Genomic DNA, 20,247 nt, shown 5'->3' with positions numbered 1-20,247 from the left:
AAATTAAACGTCCATATAATACCTGGGAACGAGGGACATGTGATGGTGCTAACAAGCCCATAGGATCAACATGAAAGTGATGCCACCGAGGCAGGAGGAGGCCACCTCGGCCATTCCTCTACATGCGTGTTGTCGCTCTTCTCTCCAGGTACAGGCTGCAGACGGTGAAGTCCTTGGCGGGCGTGAGCCTCATGCTGCGGCTGCTGTGGGCGAGTCTGCGCTGGGACGACATGGCCGCCAAGGCCCCTCCGGGCGGGGGCACCACGAGGACGGGTGAGCGGCCCCGGGATGAGAGAGCAGCCAGGCCTGGCTGAATCCTATGTTAAAAGTTCTTTAAAAAGTGAATAGAGGGGCCAGATCGATAGCACAGCGGTAGTGTGTTTGCCTTGCACGCAGCCGACCCAGGTTCTATCCCCGGCATCCCGTATGGTCCCCCAAGCACTGCCAGGAGCAATTCCTGAGCGCAGAGCCAGGAGTAACCCCTGAGCATTGCTGGGTGTGACCCAAAAAAAAAAAAAAAGTGAATAGAAAGGTAAAATTTAAAAAAAAAAAACTTTTAAAGTCAAAAAATGCAAAAGTTAAAAAAAGCAAACACTGAATAATTCAGTTTGTTGTAAGCACATCCGGTCTTTCCTAAAATATGCTTATATTGAAAAAGACCCCACCCTGGAGTGTGGGCCGGCCCTGACCTCCTGGGTGCCAGCAGGGAGGGCTCTCTCTACAGTGAGGCTCTTAGCATGATCCCGACCCTTCCAGAAGACAGAAGGGAGGTCGCTGAGACAGGCACGTCCACGGGCTGCTTCTAGCCACCCACCTTCGGGATCTTCCCGAGGGGCGTTATGATTGTCATTGAGATGTGCCACCGGGAATGAAGCTGCCTGCAAATGACATTTTTCTTGTTTAGAAATTGTAAAAAGTTCCACTGAGGAAGAAGCTGCTAATAGTTGCAGTCTAGTAATGGCCTTAAACTCATGAATTGATCAAATCCTTCCGAAGGTGTATTCCACATTTGTCTCTCAAAAGCACCGTGTGGTAGACATTTTTAGTCTCCTAAATATCTTAGGTGATTACTAATACTGTGTGAATTCACTCACCATAGAAACATCTGAAACTGAAATCACAACGACCGAAATCATTAAGAGGCGAGACGTGGGTCCTTACGGCATTCGGTCAGAGTACTGCATCAGGAAAATCATTTGCCCCATTGGAGTTCCAGAAGCACCGAAAGGTAAGGGGTAGAAAGAAGGCATTTTCTTTTCTTCTTCTTTTTTTATTTATTTATTTTTTTTTTTGGCTTTTTGGGTCATACCCAGTGATGTTCAGGGGTGACTCTTGGCTCTACACTCAGGGATTACTGGTGATGGGGGGGGGGATAATATGGGATGCCAGAGATCAAACCCAGGTCGGACACACACATGGCAAACACTCTACCTGCTATACTGTCACTCCAGCCCCAACAAGACCTTTTCTTTCCCCATTTCTCACCTCTGACCAAAATCTTTTGATTTGGTCATAATTGTTTTCTTTGCTCTTCTCCAGTCAACTTTTGGGGGGGGGGAAATATATATATATATATATATATATATATATATAAAATTGGTCTTACTGCAAATGATAACTTTAGAAATTGATAATGTAGCAAGATCACATAAGGCAAAAGATGTCTGTGGGCATCCCGAGTTCTGCGGGACCCAGAGACGTGGGCTGAGTGCGCGCCGGTCGTGTGAGAGGATCAGGCTCGATCCCCAGAGAGGCCTGGTCATCCCCCAAGCGCTGCCAGATGTGGCCAACAAAACTAAAGGAAACATTTCTAGAGAACCTGCCCGACAGGTCCTAGTAACCAATAGTTAGAAGAACGGGATTCTGCTCTTACACTCTGCCAAGGTGAAGGTTACAGTATTATGTTGCTAAGTATCAAGTTAAATTTCAGAAAGATTAGAAAGATTAGTAAGGGGTGATTCTGGGAAAAGCAAGATTAACACTGTTTTGCAAATAATTATGAATGTCTGCCTAGAAAATTAATACCTCCTTCTGCATATATAAACAAGTCAATAATTGCATTATTCTGAAAATATTCAGGGCCAGGCCTGGTAGGAAACATGTAATAAACAACTGGAAAGATCCCTCTAAGGCACAGGGGCCCCAGGCTCAGTCGTGCCACCACGTGGTCCCCAGCGTTGTTCCCGGACTAGCTCATAAAAAGAAGATGCTACCCTTTAACAGAAGTACCTTGTTTTACTGAAGTTGGTCACCTTCAGATGTGTAGGTTTAATTTTTGAAATTTGATGGCCAGCTTTCTCTTAGAATTACAGTCAGGTTCAACATTCATGCCTTAACACAATCTTTTTTGTTTGCTTTGGGTAACACCTGGCTATGCGCAGGCTTACTCCTGTCTGAGGAGCACTCAGGAATCACTCCTGGCAGTGCTCCGAGGATCATAGGGGATGCCGGGGATCGAACTCTGGTCAGCCACGTGCATCACTGCACAAACACTGTAGCTGCTGTACTCTCTCTCCCGCCCCCTTAACACAGCTTCTTTGTGCTCAGCGTCCTTCCAGAAGACTGTCTCAGTATGCCCTCCCTAACCACTCTGCTTCCCGCTGTCCTACTGCTTGTCCCCAGCACAAACCCAGCCCTGACCCGTCTCACACGGACTGCAGCCTGGCGGGCTCGATGCTGCTGCCTTTCTTACCGAAAGCCCAGGGGGGTTCGGGACACTCACCGGTCCTGCCGAGCTGGTATTTGTGAGAAAAAGAAGCCAGAAATGCTGTGATGCTAAAAAGTCTGTTGTGTGAAGTACTTTGATTTCTTTCCCAAAGAAACACCTACGCCTCAGAGGAAAGGCCTCCGATCTAGCGCCTTGCGGCCCAAGAGACCCGAGACGCCCAAGCAGAGTGGCCCTGTCATCATCGAGACCTGGGTGGCCGAGGAGGAGCTGGAGCTGTGGGAGATCAGGGCGTTTGCTGAGAGGTATGCAGCAGCACCGCAGCCTCTCCGCTGCTCGGTTAAGAGACTCTCCCAGTTGGCACTGTTGTCCGTCTGTCCCAGTGCACCTGTTGACTATAGCGCTAGCCACGTGGAGATGGGTTTGTATCTAGTTGTCAGTTTCTAGTGAAAGGTTTTTTCGTGCCTATTTAATATATCGGTCAACATAAATTTCATGCCTTTTATGATGTGAAAATCAACCAAATTTCACTTAGTATTAGATGCCAGCCGTCGGGAGGGTCGTTTCTGACAAGTTCCTCTTTTTTTTTTTCCACCCCCTGCAGAGTGGAGAAAGAGAAGGCACAGGCGGTGGAGCAGCAGGCGAAGGTGAGTGACCGCAGGGCTGGAGCTGGACCTCAGGCGACAGCACTTGCTGCCCGTTGAGTGGGCACGTGGGTACTGGTGCCACCTGGCAATAAATTGTCATTTTTTAGCTAGATTCATGGCACCAAAAGCTTGTATTACATACTTGTGTTTGTTGTTGTTGTTTTAGGGAAAGGAGGATGAGGAGGCTGGGTTGGTTCTTTGAGGGTGTCAGCAAGCAAATCCCGGTCGCACACATTCGGATCATGTGTTCTTCCTCTAAGCCCCATCCCTGGTCTGAGTCCCTGGGTCTCTCCGTTGAGCTTTTCACACACATCTTTCCTCTGTTGGTGGAAACTAGCTCGCCGTCCGCGCAGCTTTCAGATGCCAGGCTATCCGTTTGCAAAATGTGCGCACTGATTTTATTTTCTTCATGCAGAATCACAATTGATAAAGGTTCTATAGTCTTTGAAGAAACTAATACACTAAAACTCTGTAGAGACTTCGTTGTAATTGATGGTCATAAAGGTACTGGTGTTTCAGTTTTTTCACACTATCAATAATATGCCATATTATTTACGCGCCAGAAGAATAAAAGAGGATTACTCCCGCCTCTTGGTGAAGAAGATAGTATAAATGGTTTTAGCCGGCTGAAATTCAGGATGGAGACGGGGCACATGTCTGTTTCTAATATTAACTTAAGACTAGCTTAGGGGCCAGAGGACCAGCGGGAGGGACTCCGGCCCAGGCAGAGGACCCGGGTTAGTCTCGGGCACTGTGCAGTCCTTGAGCACCGTCTGGAGTCACCCCTGAGCACTGCCACGTGTGGCCTCCAAACAGAACTAAAACTGATAGCATTAATTAGTTACACATGGCAATTGTGCATGCAAGGGTGGGGCTGTAGAAATAGCACAAAGTTCAAGGTGCTGACTGAGCATGTGACTGCAGCCGTGACCCTGCTTTAAAAAAACAGCACTGCTTACGTGCGACCAGATCTGGCCCCAGAGTAGAGAGCACGTGTGACTCCTCCAAAAATATAGTACATGGGGCTGGAGTGATGGTACAGCAGGTAAGGCACTCGCCTGGCACGTGGCTGACCAGGATTCAATCCCCAAAACTCCATATGGTTCCCCATCCCACCAGGAGTGTTTCCCGAGTACAGAGCCAGGAGAAACCCCTGAGTCCCCTGGATATGCCCCCTGTCCAAAACAGGGGAAAATATATATAGATCAGGGAAAGTGGAAAGCACGCACCAGTCTGTGGCTCTCTCCTCAGCACCAGACAGCCTCCTGACATCACCGTCACCAGCCACGACTCTGAAGGCCCCCCAGGCACCAAGGTGGGGGTGGGTCCTGCTGGCCCCCTCCCTCACAGGGCCTAAGGAGCACCCTCCTTGGGTGCTCACACGAGTTGAGACTTTTGTTGATGGGACTTGGCCAGCAGGGGCCCCTGAGCATCATTTGGAAGCCACCTCAACCAAAAGGAATTTATTCACAAAAGAATAATACAGGGGTTAAGGATGTAACTCAGCAATTGAGCACTTGATCTGTATGTATAAAGCCCTGATTTCATACCCCAGATCCACAAAATAATAAAATATGGATGCATATATGTGCTTATAATTTATACATTACATGTATATGTGGCACATGTATTATAAGCCAAAGTATTTGTTTCAAACTACTTTTTCTCCAGGGGAAATAAAAGAAAATTAACTTTTTAAAAAATTCTTAGGTGGGGCTGGAGCGATAGTATAGTGAGTAGGGCGTTTGCCTTGCACGCCGCCGACCCGGGTTCGATTCCCAGCACCCCTAATGGTTCCCAGAGCACCGCCAGGAGTAACCCCCTGTGCATTGCCAGGTGTGACCAAAAGAGGAAAAAAAAAAATTCTTAGGTGTCTTTTACATAGATTCACTTTAGGACATTATTTTTGCTCATTGCAGAGTTTGAGATAACAGCCCCAGATTTTATGCCTCTGTCTAGCCACTCCCATTATTTGTCATCTTGTTTCTTCGTTTTCGTGTTGTGTTACCCATATCTCAGTGCTGTCATCTCCAGTGTCGGTCTGTTTTTTGGGCCGGGAAGAGTGCCGCTGAACCTGCTCAGGACCCAGCCGTGCACGCGGGCAGCTCCATAGTCAGAGATGTTTGCCTAGAGACTGTGTCCAGGGTTTGGGGTTTTTGTTGTAGGCGGCCAGCTCCTAGTGCGCTGAAATCCCTCCGGGCAGGCCTCGTGGGCGTGGGGCCAGAGATGGAGCCGGATTGTGCCGTGCCCCGATGCACCAGCCTTTGGCCCACAGTCCTTCCAGTTCCTGTCGTCTGGTTTTCGGCGGGGCTGGCCCCCCTGCCCCCACCCCAGGGCTGCACACATGCTGTTCTGTGCTTGGCCGCTCAGCACATCCTTAGCACAGCATTTCTATGTTTGTTTGTGTTTTTATACCACACTTGGTGATGCTCAGATACATGGGGAGTCCTGGGGAGAGAACCAGGGTCCAGTGAGTGCAGGGCAAGCAAATAACGTGCTGTCCTGTCTGTGACCCCAGTATTTTCAGTTTGGAGGTCATGCCCCCTTTCATTTGAGAAATTATTAAATACATGTCCTGGGGTGGGGGGGTATCTCTTTCCTGGGGTGGCAGAGGAGAACTAAGACCTGTCTTTCAGAGTTAGTTCACATTCACAGCAATGAATAGTTTTGAATAAGCGGGACACATTTTTATGGTCAGAGCAAAGCAGAGGATAAATTCCTCGGGAAAGCAAACAGCATCTGCGTGACTGTTGAGGGGCCCTGGACGCGACCCAGCTGTCCCCTCCAAGCAGAGCCTTTCCTAGGAGGGTGACAAACTGAAGAGACACGTTGACACTGTTCTTTTTGTTTGTTTTTTGTTTTGTTTTTCTTTTTGGGTCACACCTGGCAATGCACAGGGGTTGCTCCTGGCTTTGCACTCAGGAATTACTCCTGGCGGTGCTCAGGGGACCATATGGGATGCTGGGGATCGAACCTGGCTGGGCTGCGTGCAAGGCAAATGCCCTACCTGCTGTGCTGTTGCTCCAGCCCCCGACACTGGTTTTATTAGTCAGATGAATGCCGGTGGGGTCCCCATGTGACGGGAATCTGCTGTTTCCTCTCATTCCGCCGCTGCCACCCGGGCGCAGGGGTCTGGGGAGACACTCGAGAATGCGGCTTCTCCAGAGAAGAGAGCCCGGCGCACGGGCCAGCGCTGGGGTGCGAAAGCCACACCGGGCAGCACTTGGGCTCTTTTGTGGGTTTTTTTTTTTCCCCCCTTATCAATTCTAGGGACCAAACCCAGTGTTTCACACATGCAAGGCAAATGCTCTGTCTCCTGCGCTAGATCTCTGACTTTTGATTTTCTTGTGTGTGTGTGTGTGGGGGGGGGGGACAGGGGGTGCTGTGTAGAGGGGAGTGTGATTCAGGCCATACTCAGCATGCAAGGCAAGCACCTGTACTCTCTCTCCAGCCGAGACTTCACACATGCAAGGCACATGCTTGCCCACTGAGCTCCAGCCCCTGTGGCATGTCTCTTGTGATGAGGATCAACAGTACAGCATTTCGGCGGCCTCGGACCGCCCCCATCATTTCTCCTTTATGTCCCAAGCTGAGCTGCATGGACGTTCTGGTCTCAAGGAAAACCACTCTCATCTTTGAGTTTTACAGTCAGAGCTTGACGGGGTGCACCCGCTGGAAACACTTGCATGTGAATGTTTCTGTCTCGAGAAACTTACTTGTAAGGAAGTGTGTGGTTGCTGTATTCAGCAAATTGACTTTAAACATAAGTTTATGTAGGAATATTCTCAAATGTAAAATATGGCCTACTTGTGTAGTTTCTTAGGTTGGCAAAGTTTTGGACTCCGCTCGTTGGCAGAGCGATCCTTATCTATTTATTTTTTTAATTGAGAGCCGTTTCGTTTCCTTTCCTAGAAGCGACTGGAACAGCAGAAACCAACCGTCATTGCAGCGTCCACGTCGTCCCCCACCAACAGTACAACGAGCACCATCTCTCCCGCGCAGAAGGTCATGGTCGCCCCCATCAGCGGCTCGGTCACCCCTGGAACCAAGATGGTGCTGACGACTAAGGTCGGGTCCCCCGCCACAGTCACATTCCAGCAGAACAAGAACTTCCACCAGACCTTTGCTACGTGGGTGAAGCAAGGCCAGTCCAACTCAGGTACAGCCCCCTGCGTCCAGGAGAGACTGTGCCCGTGTGTCCGTGCAGGGAAGCTGCTTTCCCGTCCGCGAGCTGCTGGGATGAGACATATCTTTAGGAAATTTGTGTGTCTTTTTTTTTTTCCTGCAGCTGAATGAGCAAATAAGCTGTAACGATTGGTGTGTTACAGATGACGTTCATGATCTTCCAGTAGCCAAACTCCTCTCACCTTATCTCACTCTCAACATTGACATCATTCACTTACTTTGGAGAGGAATGGTTTTCTTTTTAAAAAAAAAAAAAAAAAGACAAAAATGAGCCACATTTCATGCATTGGTGCCCTTCCTTGAACTCACTCCGTTGCTGGTTATTTTAAATCTAAAGCTTATTAAATGTCTTATACCCCATTAGCCACCAGCACAGCTGCCACCTCTGCTCCAACCATTGCCAGCACAGGGCAGACGTTCCAAATTACAGGCAGTCCAGTCACTATGGCAGGAAAAGTAATTACCAAACTGCCCCTTCCTGCAAACAGCAAGATTGTCGCTGTAAATGTGCCAGCAACACAAGGAGGTAAGGGAGATGTGAAGAGTTTCAGTTCACATTTGCCAGCTCATACCGTTGCCATTATTTTCTCATTTCCCGTTCACTGATCTCAGTCTTCGGATTCCACATTCTGTGTAGCCCACTCTCAGCCCCCGCCACACGTAGTTCTCCCTCGGACACCCAGCGCCCCCCGTTGCTTCTCGCCCCCCACCGTCCCTGGTTAATCGCGGCCTCCTCTTCCTTTAAGGCGTGGTGCAAGTGCAGCAGAAAGTCCTGGGCATCATTCCGTCGAGCACCGGCTCCAGTCAGCAGACCTTCACGTCATTCCAGCCCAGGGCGGCCACCGTCACCATCAGGCCCAACACCTCCGGCGCTACGGGGACCACCAGCACGTCCCAAGTAAGAGCCCCGGGCAGCGGCCTCATGCCGTCCGTGCTGGGTTCTGGAGAGCGGCCTCTCCAGAGTCATCCAGTTTTTTCTTTTTGTCTGTGATAAGGGTCTGATAATGTTGGTTTTTTTTAACAATTTTTTGTATCATTAAATACTGAGTTACAGCGTTGCAGTTAGCTATTCATGATGGAATTGTCTGCATTGTCCCTTCAGCAGTGTCCTTTTCTCGCCACCAACGCCCTGTTTCCCGCCTGTGCCCTGGCTTGCCTCTGTGGCGGGCACTGTTTCCCCCCCACCCCGTTGGGCGCTGTGGTTTGCCCTGCTCTTGCGGCCAGTGGGTCAAACGTGTCGGCACCCAGTCCTGGTGCAGAGTGACCGCTTCCCTCTGTCGTGGTCCTAGTGGGCCTTTCCCCGACCTGTGCCCGCCCCTTCCTCCAGCAAGCTTTCTTCAAGGACTTGTTTTCTTGCTCTGGGGTCCACTATTCCCTGGCTGAGTCTCTCTCTGTCCCATCCCTTCAGGAGTAAGATGATTCTCTCTCCGCTGCCACCTCTGGCTTATTTCTCCCAGCATGATACTTGCCAGATCACTCCATGTATGAGCAGTTCTTTTAATTATTACATATTACATTTTTGATAGGGAGGTAATCCCGAGGATAGGACGTTTGCCCTGCACACAGGCACCCCAGTTCAGTCCCTGCCACCCGCGGTGGTTCCTTGAGTAATGCTGGGAGTGACGCCTGAGCACAGAGCCAGAAGAAAGCCCTGAGTACTACCCGGTGAGGCCCAAAACAAAACATAACAAGATCTACTAAGGAACTTTTGGTTTCGTTCATGCCTTTCTGTGTTCTGACTGACTGGTACAGATTTGCTTTTTGTTGTTGATTTTGTTTTGTTTGGGGTCCACATCCAGAGATGCTCAGGGGTTACTCCTGACTCTGTGCTCAGGAATTAATCCTGGTGGTGCTTGTTAGACCATATGGGATGCCTTGGAGTGAACCCCCGTTGTCAGGTTGAATGTAAGGCAAATGCCCCACCCGCTGTACTGTCCCTTCAGATTGTTTGTTGTTAGGTTGTTTGTTGTTAGGTTTTGTTTTTGTTTTTGTTTTTAAGCTTTTTGGGTCACACTCAGCAATGCTCAGTGGTTACTTCTGGCTCTGCACTCAGGAGTTACTCCTGGCAGCGCTCGGGGGACCATATGGGATCCAACCTTGGTCAGCCGTAAGCAAGGCAAATGCCCTCCTGGCTATACTATCACTCCAGCCCACAATTTTTTTTTTTCCTTTTTGGGTCAAACCCAGCGAAGCGCAGGGTTTACTCCTGGCTCTGCGGTCAGGAATTACTCCTGGCGTTGCTCAGGTGGACTACATCAGATGCTGGGATTCGAACCCGGGTCGGCCGCGTGCAAGGCAAAGGCCCTACCCGCTGTGCTATCGCTCCAGCCCCCCACAAACTGTTTTTAAGGAAAAATCAGATTCATTGTTTTTTTGTGAGCAAATTAGTCTGTCTACTGCTCTTGGTATCTGTCCCAAGGAATTTCATAGGGAGTTATTGCATTTCAGTTTTCTCCCTTCAAAGTTTATTCTAATGCTTAGTACATAATGCAGTGCCCGAGAGTGCCTCAGTGGGACCGGTACCTGCTTTGCATGCAGGAGGCCCGGGTTCTCTCATGGCCTGGTCCCCTAAGTTGTGGACTGTGCACAGGAAAAGCCCCCAAGCACAGAACTGGGAGTAGCCCCCAAGACTGCCAGTTGGGACCCAAAAAAATCAAAGAAAAAAAGTGTAACGTTCAAAAGACTCTGGTGATTTCTATAGACATGTTTATCAGTGAACTATGTAACCGAGATCAATGTTCTAACTCTCTACGTGTGAAATCTCTTTAAAACCCTTTGATTTCACTGTCCTTTGTGTCGTTCCCAGGTGATCACGGGGCCGCAGATCCGGCCTGGTATGACGGTGATTAGGACGCCACTCCAGCAGTCCCCGCTCGGGAAGACGATCATCCGCACACCTGTGATGGTCCCACCAGGTAGGCGTTCATCCTTCTAGAGTTTCACACCTGTGATGGTCCCACCAGGTAGGCCTTCGTCCTTCTAGAGTTACCGCGCCCTCAGGAGCAGCCTAAGCTGTCTACAATACTCTGTATTCGCACTGTACGGACAAGAACATATCGACTTGAATTGAGGTGTCAGCGTACTGAATTTCAAATCCATCATGGGATCTTTCCTTAGATACTCCTTCGTCCTTGGCGTTGCCAGTAAAAGGAAACTAGGGGGTGGGGCAGAGCGTAGGTCAGGTGGTAGCGATATGCCTGGCATGTGCGAGATTCTGGAGCTCCCTGCCCCTGCTCCCACGCCTCTGGGTGGAACCCTGCTGGCCCGTGATGCCAAGTTGCCAGGCTTGATTCCCAGGCCTCTGCTCTGGAGCCGGCGCCCTGAGGCGTAGCCCTGTGGCCTCTGGCATGGCTGCAGACAAGTCTCCGCAGGCGGGAGAGATAGTCCAGAGGGTAAAGTGCTTTTTTGTGTACTGGCCCAGCTCTGATTCCACACATCCCATGTAGTTCCCCTGAGCACAGAACTGGGGAAGCCCCAAGCATCGCCACGTGTGGCCTAAAAGCCACACAGACCCCCAAGCACCACAAACAAAACAGGCAAACCAAAAAGTCCAGGTTCGCTTGCTTAAAATGAAAGAGCAAGTGAGCAAAGAACAACCGTATGGCAGGAGACAATTAGAAAAGAGCTCAGAAGCATTTAAAGAGAGATCATGAAACAAGACTTCAAAGACTTCAAAGTCTCTGTTTATCAGTTTGAAAGGGTTAAAGCTTCTGTATTCAGCTGAATGCTGTAAAGTTTGTACTAAAAAGCTTACCTGTGTGTTTGTGAGAAACATGTGAAAATCAATTACTACCAATGGCTAAATATTAAAACGTGGGGCCCAGGGACCACCTTAGTGGCTTGAAATCTTCTGCCATGGCAAATCCTAGAGCAAGCAGCAAAACCCAAGCACGCCCTGTTGCAGCCTGGAGTGTGGCTTTCAGCCTGCACCACCACCAGGGGGTGCCCACGAGCCGCAGTCAAGCACTGTGCAGCTAGCAGGTGAAAGAATTAAAAAAACAATGATTGAAGGACTGATAAACTCCATTTTCCTCATCACCCACAGCAGGCTTCTTCTACATCTTTTTTATTTATGTATGTATTTATTTATTTAAGAAAAATAAAAGAGGAACTGGAACAATTGTACAGCAGATAGGGTGTTTGCTTTGCTTTGCTCAGTGGCTCAAGCCCTGGCACCCCATCTGATCCCTGAGCCCACCAGAGGTAAGCCCTCAGCACTGCTGGGTGTCACCTCCTCCCCCCCCAAAAAAAAAATAGGGGGAAAGTCGTATTCACATGAGTAAATATGGGCCCGAGAAAAGAAAGGGAGTTCGGCATTCAACACTAAGAGGCAGGGGGTCGATTCATATGGCCGTATGAGAGCAAGTGCCCTGCCTGCTGTTCTGTCTCTCTCAGTGTCCCTTCCTGTTGTGATGTGGCAGTTAAAAGGACTGGAGTTCAGACACACCTGGTGCCGTTGCCTGCAGGTGTGCTCACGTGTGTTTTGGCTGCAGTGCACTGCCATCCCATGTCTGACTAGCAGGGCCCTGGGGTCTGCTGGGATTGACCTGGCGCTGCTCCAGTCTCAGGATTACCAGACGAAGGTTCATTTCCCTAAGTGTTAATTGGAACAAAGGAAAACAGGGCTCGGAGGAATAGTGCAGTGGCCCGTGGCGCCTGCCTTGGGTCAGCTCAGATGCCCGGTGTCCCACTTGCACAAGTCATCGTGGCCGCTCCACTGTGATCTGACCCCTCTGCAGCCAGGGACGGGAGCCCCTGCACGCATCTCAGTAGCCATTGCTGAGCACCAGTCTCGTGTGCAGGCACCCAGCCCACGTCACTGTCGCAGTGTCACCAACAGCACAAAGGAGGCGCGTCTTAGATTTGTAGAGAGACAGGTATTAAGTACATGTGTGTAAGGATATTTTACCAGGCCTTGTTTTTATTTTGTTTTTGTTTTTGTTTTTTTGGCTTTTTGGGTCACACTGGTGATGTTCAGGGCTTAGTCCTGACTCTGCACTCAGGAATCACTCCTGGTGGTGCTTGGGGGGCCATTTGGGATGCCAGGGACCGAACCCGGGCCAGCTGTGAGGAAGACAAATGCCCTACCCGCTGTACTATCACTCCGGCCCCTATACCCGGACATCTAAAACAGAAAGGATAGAGGTAAAATCGTTTACGCTCACTTCAAATGTGTTGCAGTTCAGTTTCATTCTTACAGTTCTTACAGCATATGAGAGTTGATAGAAGTGTAGTATCCCTGCTTAAGTTTTCGTGTTAAGGGGCCAGAGAGATCGTGCAGCAGGGGGCGCTCTTGCCTTGCACATACCCAACCCCAGCTCAGTCTTCAGGTGGTGCCCTCAGCCCCGCAGGAGTGATCCTGGGCTCAGAACTGAGAGTAAGCCCTGAGCACAGCCGCGTGCAGCCCCAACCAAAGTTAAAATTTCTTGCTAAGGAGTTCAGCTACCCCTCATAGCTGTCAGCTAGGGCGATAACTAGCGGAAAACATAATAACATAAAGGAGGGAAATATTCTAGATGATTAATGGTGATATACTTTGGAAAGAGCAGGTGAATTGTCAGCTGCCGCCTTTGTTCCTCGGTGCCCTAAGTCGCTGCGAGTATCTGCCTGAGGGTTGATGTGACACGAGCGTCCCATGTGAGTCGGCTCGGCTCGTCCTAGTGAGGTGGCAGAGGGCTGGTGGGGCCCAGTGCGGGCCGTCAGAGTTGCAGGGGTGACGGGTGGAGGGTTGGCGGTTGGGTGCCGCACACCAGCCTTCCCAGGGTTCACGCTCCCAGGGAGTCATCACTTTTTTTTTTTCCAGTTTCTGAATTTTTATTTTCATGCTAGATCTGAAATCATGACCATGTCTCTCTGTCCACGCTGGTGACTTGTTGAATCCCCAGCTTATAATCAGGCAGTAGCTGCCCTTTCATCCCTGTTTTTATCATGATGACATCTTATGGGGACTAGGTGATGTAGTTAACAAAGCACTTAACTACAGTGGCTATAAAGGTGGTTGTTGGTGGAGGTGTTTGTTGTTGTTGGGGGGGGAGTTGTTTTTTTTTTTAACTCCTCATGATGGAAAGAAAGTTGAAAAAATAGTTAAGAAAGCTTAGCAGAAAAAGTGTGATGTGAAACTCACACTCTCAGCTGTTCAAGCCTCTGGTGGACTGGGACAGTGCCCAAGGGGATGCCCACCAGGGTCACTGAGAGGCACGTGTCAGAGGAGCTGGAGAGACGAGAGTGTAAGGGCGACATCCCACCTGCTGGCAGACTTTGCTGTCGGGCAGAGGTACCAGTTGGACATGCTTGGCTTCATCGGGAAAAGTTACTGTACTGATCATTTTTTAGCTTGATGAGGGAAATATCTGCTAATGTAAAAGAAAATGAATTTTGGTGCCGAAGATATAACTTAGGGCCTCGGCTAGAAACGGTCAGAGTGGAGAGTTCACCAAGCATAAGCACAGGCAGGGTGGGGCTCACTGGGGGGCTCTGGCCTTGTGTGAGCCCCTGGGCCCAGCCCTGCGCACTGCCCGCTGGTAATGAGCGGCGATCGGTGTACGCGCTGGGCCTTGGAATGCCTAAAGAAATTGGGGTCAGATGCTCTGATAGAACTTTTTTTTTTTTTTTTTTTGGCTTTTTGGAAGCCAGGAGTAACCCCTGTGCATTGCCAGGTGTGACCCAAAAAGCAAAAAAAAAAAAAAAATGACACGTCAGAAATATATTTGTACTCGCAGAAAGAAAAGGGCAAATACAAAAGCTTCAGGAACGTGACATTTTTCACTGATGAATCGGAACATTGTAAATATAAAATTAACTGTTCAAATAATTGTTCTTAGCAACTAATTGTAAGGGGGTGAAGATTCCTCCAGCCCTTTTCAGTTTCAGCAAGTAAGGTGAGAGACACGCGCGTTTAGCATCTAGAACCATTCCCAGTCAGCTTCATTCCATGAATGTTCATTGGGGGAGTGGGCAATCCACATGGTGCCTAGGGGTCACTGCTGGCAGTATTCGGGGGACCATGCAGTGCCAGGGAGTGAACCCCAGCATCCTGTGTGCCAAGCTTATGCAGATGTTTATTGGCTACTTGGCCTGAAAGCGTCCCGAGTCCTTTGTTCTCTTCCTGAGGGCATAGTTGTTCTTGCCTTTACAGTACTCCTGGACTAACGATCCCTGGGGGAAAAAAAAAAGTCTTAGTTAAAATGTAATCATCTCTGAATATTCTTGATTTTATATGTTAAAAATTGTTGTGAACTACATTGTAGTGGAAGGCCATGTGGGGGAAGGGAGTTGCGGGCTGAATGAGGGCTAGAGACTGAGCACAGCGGCCACTCAACACCTTTATTGCAAACCACAACAGCTAATTAGAGAGAGAAAACAGAAGGGAATGCCTTGCCACAGTGGCAGGGTGGGGTGGGGGGGAGATGGGATTGAGGAGGGTGGGAGGGACACTGGGTTTACGGGTGGTGGAGAATGGGCACTGGTGAAGGGATGGGTTCCCGAACTTTGTATGAGGGAAGTATAAGCACAAAAGTGTATAAATCTGTAACTGTACCCTCACGGTGATTCTCTAATTAAAAATAAATAAATTAAAAAAAAAAATTGTTGTGAAGAGGGGCCGGAGTGATAGTCCAGCGGGGAGAGCATTTGCCTTGCACACCGCCAACCTGGGTTGGATCCCCGACATCCCATATGTCCCCCGAGTACTGAGCAATTCCTGAGTGCAGAGCCAGGAGTAACCCCTGAGCATTGCCAGGTGTGGCCAAAAAAGCCCCCAAAAATTACAGATATTCTTGTGAAGGACCAGAAACAGTCCCGGGGTTCAGGAGTCTGTCCTGCATGCAGTTGGCCCTGTTTATTCCTGACACTAAATGGTTTCCCCAAGTGCCACATGCGTGACCTGAGCAGGGCGTCGGGAGTGATGCCCTGGAGCACACCAGGTATGTTCCAGGGGACCCCCACCTTCTGCGAAATTTCATGTGAATTAACTTTGCATTTGCTCACTACCTCCCTTTTAGTCATATGTTCCCAGGAAAGGCAGGCTGGAAGTGGCATATTGCAGAGATTCTCTTCATCGTCCCTGTTGTCGCCTTGACTCGGGGAGAGTATTACCCTTTCCTCAGTCCGCCTCCGCGGGGGCAGAGCTGTCCGGTGGCGGTCGTGGACCGAGTCACGTGGCTCGCTGACTGCCCGCTGGGCCCTCGGGCTGTGTGGTTTTGCCTCCGTGTGTCCTGGAGCTCTTAGCGGCCTGTTGGCCCAGGGTGCCGGGAATAAGTCACCCGCCTTATGTGCAGCCCGCTCGGTTCTATCCCCAGAACCACGTATGTGCCCTTAGTACCCCAGGAGTGGCCCTTCCCCGTGTCCCCCCCAACCAGGAAATAAAATAGCGCTGGGCTGTGGGACGCAGAACCAAGTTTCAGCTCCCGGTGCTGCTCGAGACAGGTAACGACTGGCGATGTCCTGCGGTTTGCCTAGGTACGCCCCAGCAGGTGGTGACGCAGATCATCCGCGGGCAGCCCGTCTCCACGGCCATCTCTGCCCCGAACGCAGTGTCTTCGAGCCCGGGGCAGAAAGGATTGACGTCAGGAGCAGCCCCCGGAAGTCTCCCGCCGTCAGCCTCGCCGGCCCCTCGCCCGCAGCAGGGGCAGGTGAAGCTCACCATGGCCCAGCTGACGCAGCTGACGCAGGGACACGTAAGTCACCACCGCTTCATCTTCACGCTCGGGGACTGCTTAGATTTGCTGTAAACTTTGGATTTACTTTTTTTTTTTTTTTTTATACTTCTTTTAAGAAATGACTGCTTCCCGGAGTCAAAAAAAAAAAGTATAAAAATGATATATTGGGTCTCGGCCATCTTGAGGCCTTCAGCCCTGAGCTATGTTACTAGGTGACTGAGCTATCAGTTACAAGGTGACTGACATATGGACCACGAGTTACCTTTCTTACCTTACGCACGGGACTGTCTCTCTGGCCCGTGAGCTGAGTCGCGAAGGTCTCTGGGGCTCGCTGTCCCACTGTGCTGCTCACTCGTCAGGAGTGTCCTTTGCCTACACAAGGCTCTGAGTTTGGTCCCCAAAAAAAGCAAAAAAGAAAGTGTATCACTTGCTTTACAGATGAATAAGGAACCGATGCAGGAATAAGATGAGCAAGAAAAAACGGTAAAATAAGAGTGGCTGGTGCCTTGTGGACTCCTGTTCCACGTTGGGAGTGGTTTGGTCGCCCGCTGGGCAAACCCCGTGGCTGCGGTGACCGAGCCTGAGGCGCTCGCTGCAGGTCAGCACTGCGAGGAGGGAAGGAGGCCTTTACCGAGCACACGTTCAAATTAAGAAGAAAAAGACACCGTAAAGGGAGAGATTTATAATTTCAACTGCATTAAAGTAGGTGCTAGGCCAGAGAGATAATACAGGGGACCCTGTGCTTACCTTGCACGCAGCCATCCTGGGTTGGATCCCCAACGCCTCATGCGGTCCCTAAGGCCTGACAGGAATGATCCTTGAGCACATCACCAAGGATGGCCCGGAAACCAAACTAAAATAAGAGGCTGGAGTGGTCGTACAACAGGCAGTGCGCTTGCCTTGCACTCGACTCACCCGGGTTCAGTCCCCAGCGTCCCTTCAGCACACGTCCCCCTGCCCCCATTCTGCCAGAAGGGATCCCTTGAGCAGATATGCGTGAGTAAGCCTGAGAGCTCTGCCAGGTGTGATCCACCCCCCTCCACCCCCAAAAAAAACCCAAAAGATAAATAATAGCATATTTTTATGAGCATCATAGTAGAATATATTTTAGATATCTGAATCAAAACTGTTATTATACTTTTTATAACTTTATTTAATAATAAATAGTATTAAAAGCTTAAACAGTCTGAGTAAAAAGAATGAGAAAGTGTAGGAATACAACCAACCACAACAAAAAGTGCTATTTCAAATAATACAAGCTTGATGAGGGATGAGGAATTGAGGAATGAGGAAATGCAAACCTACATACCAGAAAATGTGTTCGACTATATTAGTATTAAGGTGAACACGCATTAAAACCATAAACCTAAGAGAATTAGGTACATTAAAATACTGGAAAAGAGTCAAGAGTTCGAAAGGACAGAGAGCAGAATGAACCTTCGTGCCAACTGTAGGAATGCGAATGAATTTGCGCTTCTGTCTATCAGGGTACGGGGCCTGAGCCTTCTTAGCAGGAGCAACGGAAAAGGCTGTGATCAGGAAGATCAGTCATTTCTGCTGCTCTCCCACTACACTGAGAACCAGCTGGGGGCAGAGAGATCCTACAGCAGGGGCTTACACGCAGCCGACCTGGGTTCAGTCCCCTGCACCCATTGGGTCCCTCCACACCCGCCAGGAGAAGGCCTTGAACATAGCCGGGTATGACTGAAAAAGAACAAAGGAATGGGGGCTGGAGCGATAGCACAGCGGGGAGGGCGTTTGCCTAACACGCAGCCTACCTGAGTTCGATTCCCAGCATCCCATGTGGTCCCCTGAGCACCGCCAGGAGTGATTCCTGAGTGCAGAGCCAGGAGTAAGCCCTGTGCATCGCCAGATGGACCCAAAAAGAAAAGGATAAAAAAAAGAATAAAGGAAGATTAACCAATTAGAACACTTTGGATTGTAAATATAAGACCCGGGAACCCACCCCTGGTATTACCAAAAAGTACAAAAATTTTAAAAATTAAAAAGACTAGAAAAGAAAATGAATAGATCACGCAGAACTGCATTGTTGTGCTGAAGGAGCCAGTAACTAACACGTGTACCTTAGCTCCTGTTTGCCTGAATCAGCCCTGATTCAAGGCTGCCGAATCGTTTACCTGGGTGGAGAAGCGTTCTCACCATGTCCTTCAAGGGTGATGTTCCTGAGTTGGTGGAACTGTGTCCTAGTGAGATTCGCACCCAAGTAATAACTCCGGAAAGAAATGCACCTGCTCTGCAACCGTGGGAAGAGAAAAGGGAGGGATCCGGGTCAGCACGTCAGCGGCGGCTTCCTCACCGCCGGCAGCGCTGGCTTTGCAGGCCGTCCCTTGAGCGCCATCCTCTACGCTGCCCTGGGTGTGTTTCATGGGTTTGAATGTGTAAAAATCGAGGGAAAAAAACGAGCACAGTACAAGTGCTGCCCGTGCTCTGCATGCACCCCCCCTCAGCACCCCCGGGGTGCACTGCCCGGCTCCAGTGCTCCCTGAGCACCATCAGCAGTGTCCTCAGCACCGGTACATGAGAACACTTCGCTCTGGCCCGTGTGGGGTCGGGCTGGGTCGCCTTGGGTGGGCCCCTGGTGAGGTTGCGGCAGTAGCCAGTCTCGGAGAGAAGAAACGACCCACGGGGAGTCTTGGTGGCAGGACCCCATTTTACTGGATGCTCAGTCAGCACTGCCCTGTTCCCACCTCAGCCTCGTGCTCTTTCTCTGTTAGAACCAACTGCCGCACGCCGCAGGACCCACCTAGGGGCGCCTGTTGGCAAGAACGCTACCTGAGTTCCCGTTTGATCACTTTCCTTTTCTCTCTGACTTGCTGCCACGGATTTCAACCTGAGTTTCTGTATTGACGATGATTGTAGTAGCAGTTTCTCTTGTCATCGTTGTTCCACTGGAAGACTCAAAAGAGGCAGGCCTGATGTAGATAACTTTGAAAATTGCAGAATTACATAGATGCACATGATTTCAAAACCAGGATTTTGGGGGGTAAGCCTTAGTGACTCTTGACCTTTTCTTTTCATTCCTTTTCCTTTTTTTCTTTTCTTTCCTTTTCTTTCCTTCTGCTGTTTGGGCCGCAAGCAGTGGTGCTCAGAGCTGACTCCTGGCTGTCTCTCCATCCAGCTCCTTGGTGACCTTATTTTATCAGTCAGGAAGCTGCAGTCTGAGGAGGGGAGAGTGAATGGGTCCCTCCTCACTCCCTGGTTGGAGCTCAGAGCCTGGCGCTCTGCTGACTGGTTTGTGTTCTTTGCCAGAAAACATCAGCGTTTTGTTTTGTTTGGGGGCCATGCCCAGGGGTGCTTAGGGCTTACTCCTAGTTTTTAACCATTTAGGGTAGAGGGGATCAAACCCTGGCTAGGCCACGTGCAAGATAAACACCCTATCTCCTGTACTGTCGATCCGGCCCCAGTATCAGCTTTTTAACTATTACTTTACCGCATCTGAAATCCTCCTGTTGCTGTTCTGTAGACATTCAAATATGTACTTCTATTTTATTAAAAAAAAAAAAAATTTCTCAACATAAAAATGGTCTGCTTGCAGGTTGATGCTTTGAACACCTTTTGCCTCACGTGTGTTTTTCTGTAGGGTGGCAATCAAGGTTTGACAGTCGTAATTCAAGGACAAGGTCAAACTACTGGACAGTTGCAGTTGATACCTCAAGGTGTGACTATCCTTCCCGGCCCGGGACAGCAGCTGATGCAGGCCGCGATGCCCAATGGCACTGTGCAGCGGTTCCTCTTCACCCCGTTGGCATCGACGGCCACGACGGCCACCACCACCAGCACCACCGTCTCCACCACCGCAGCAGGTAGACGCTGGGACCAGAGGCACTGCGTGGTGTCCCGCTGGGTCGCTGGGCTGACGGGAGAGAGCACCGGCCCTCACCTTTGGGAGGATGTGCCTCGAGCCAAGATCTCGGCAACCTCTCCTGTTTGTCCAGACTCCCTGTCTCCACCACGCCACACCCCCCTTTAAAATGTAGAAAGTGGGGGCGGGAGCGATGGCACAGCCGGTAGGGTGTTTGCCTTGCACGCAGCCGACCCGAGTTCGAATCCCAGCATCCCATATGGTCCCCTG

The 20,247-nt window shown here is 50.1% G+C and overlaps 1 protein-coding gene across 9 annotated transcripts in view; it reads left to right on the top strand.

Annotated features, from left to right (window-relative positions):
- BPTF (bromodomain PHD finger transcription factor) overlaps positions 1–20,247 on the top strand; it is a 142,445-nt gene that overhangs the window by 98,041 nt on the left and 24,157 nt on the right. For all 9 annotated transcript variants that reach the window (XM_055130748.1, XM_055130747.1, XM_055130746.1 and 6 more), the window contains 9 exons: positions 149–273; positions 1,100–1,228; positions 2,820–2,970; positions 3,270–3,312; positions 7,225–7,471; positions 8,244–8,395; positions 10,304–10,412; positions 15,955–16,172; positions 19,756–19,978. In XM_055130748.1, the coding sequence (XP_054986723.1) occupies positions 149–273; positions 1,100–1,228; positions 2,820–2,970; positions 3,270–3,312; positions 7,225–7,471; positions 8,244–8,395; positions 10,304–10,412; positions 15,955–16,172; positions 19,756–19,978 (1,397 nt within the window). The remainder of the gene's footprint in view (positions 1–148; positions 274–1,099; positions 1,229–2,819; positions 2,971–3,269; positions 3,313–7,224; positions 7,472–8,243; positions 8,396–10,303; positions 10,413–15,954; positions 16,173–19,755; positions 19,979–20,247) is intronic.

The sequence above is a fragment of the Sorex araneus genome, chromosome 3 (assembly GCF_027595985.1).
Source record: "Sorex araneus isolate mSorAra2 chromosome 3, mSorAra2.pri, whole genome shotgun sequence".
In the NCBI taxonomy this organism is placed as follows: Eukaryota; Metazoa; Chordata; class Mammalia; order Eulipotyphla; family Soricidae; genus Sorex; species Sorex araneus.
Note: the sequence above shows the minus strand (reverse complement) of the source record. Positions and strands in the feature narration are given on the sequence as shown.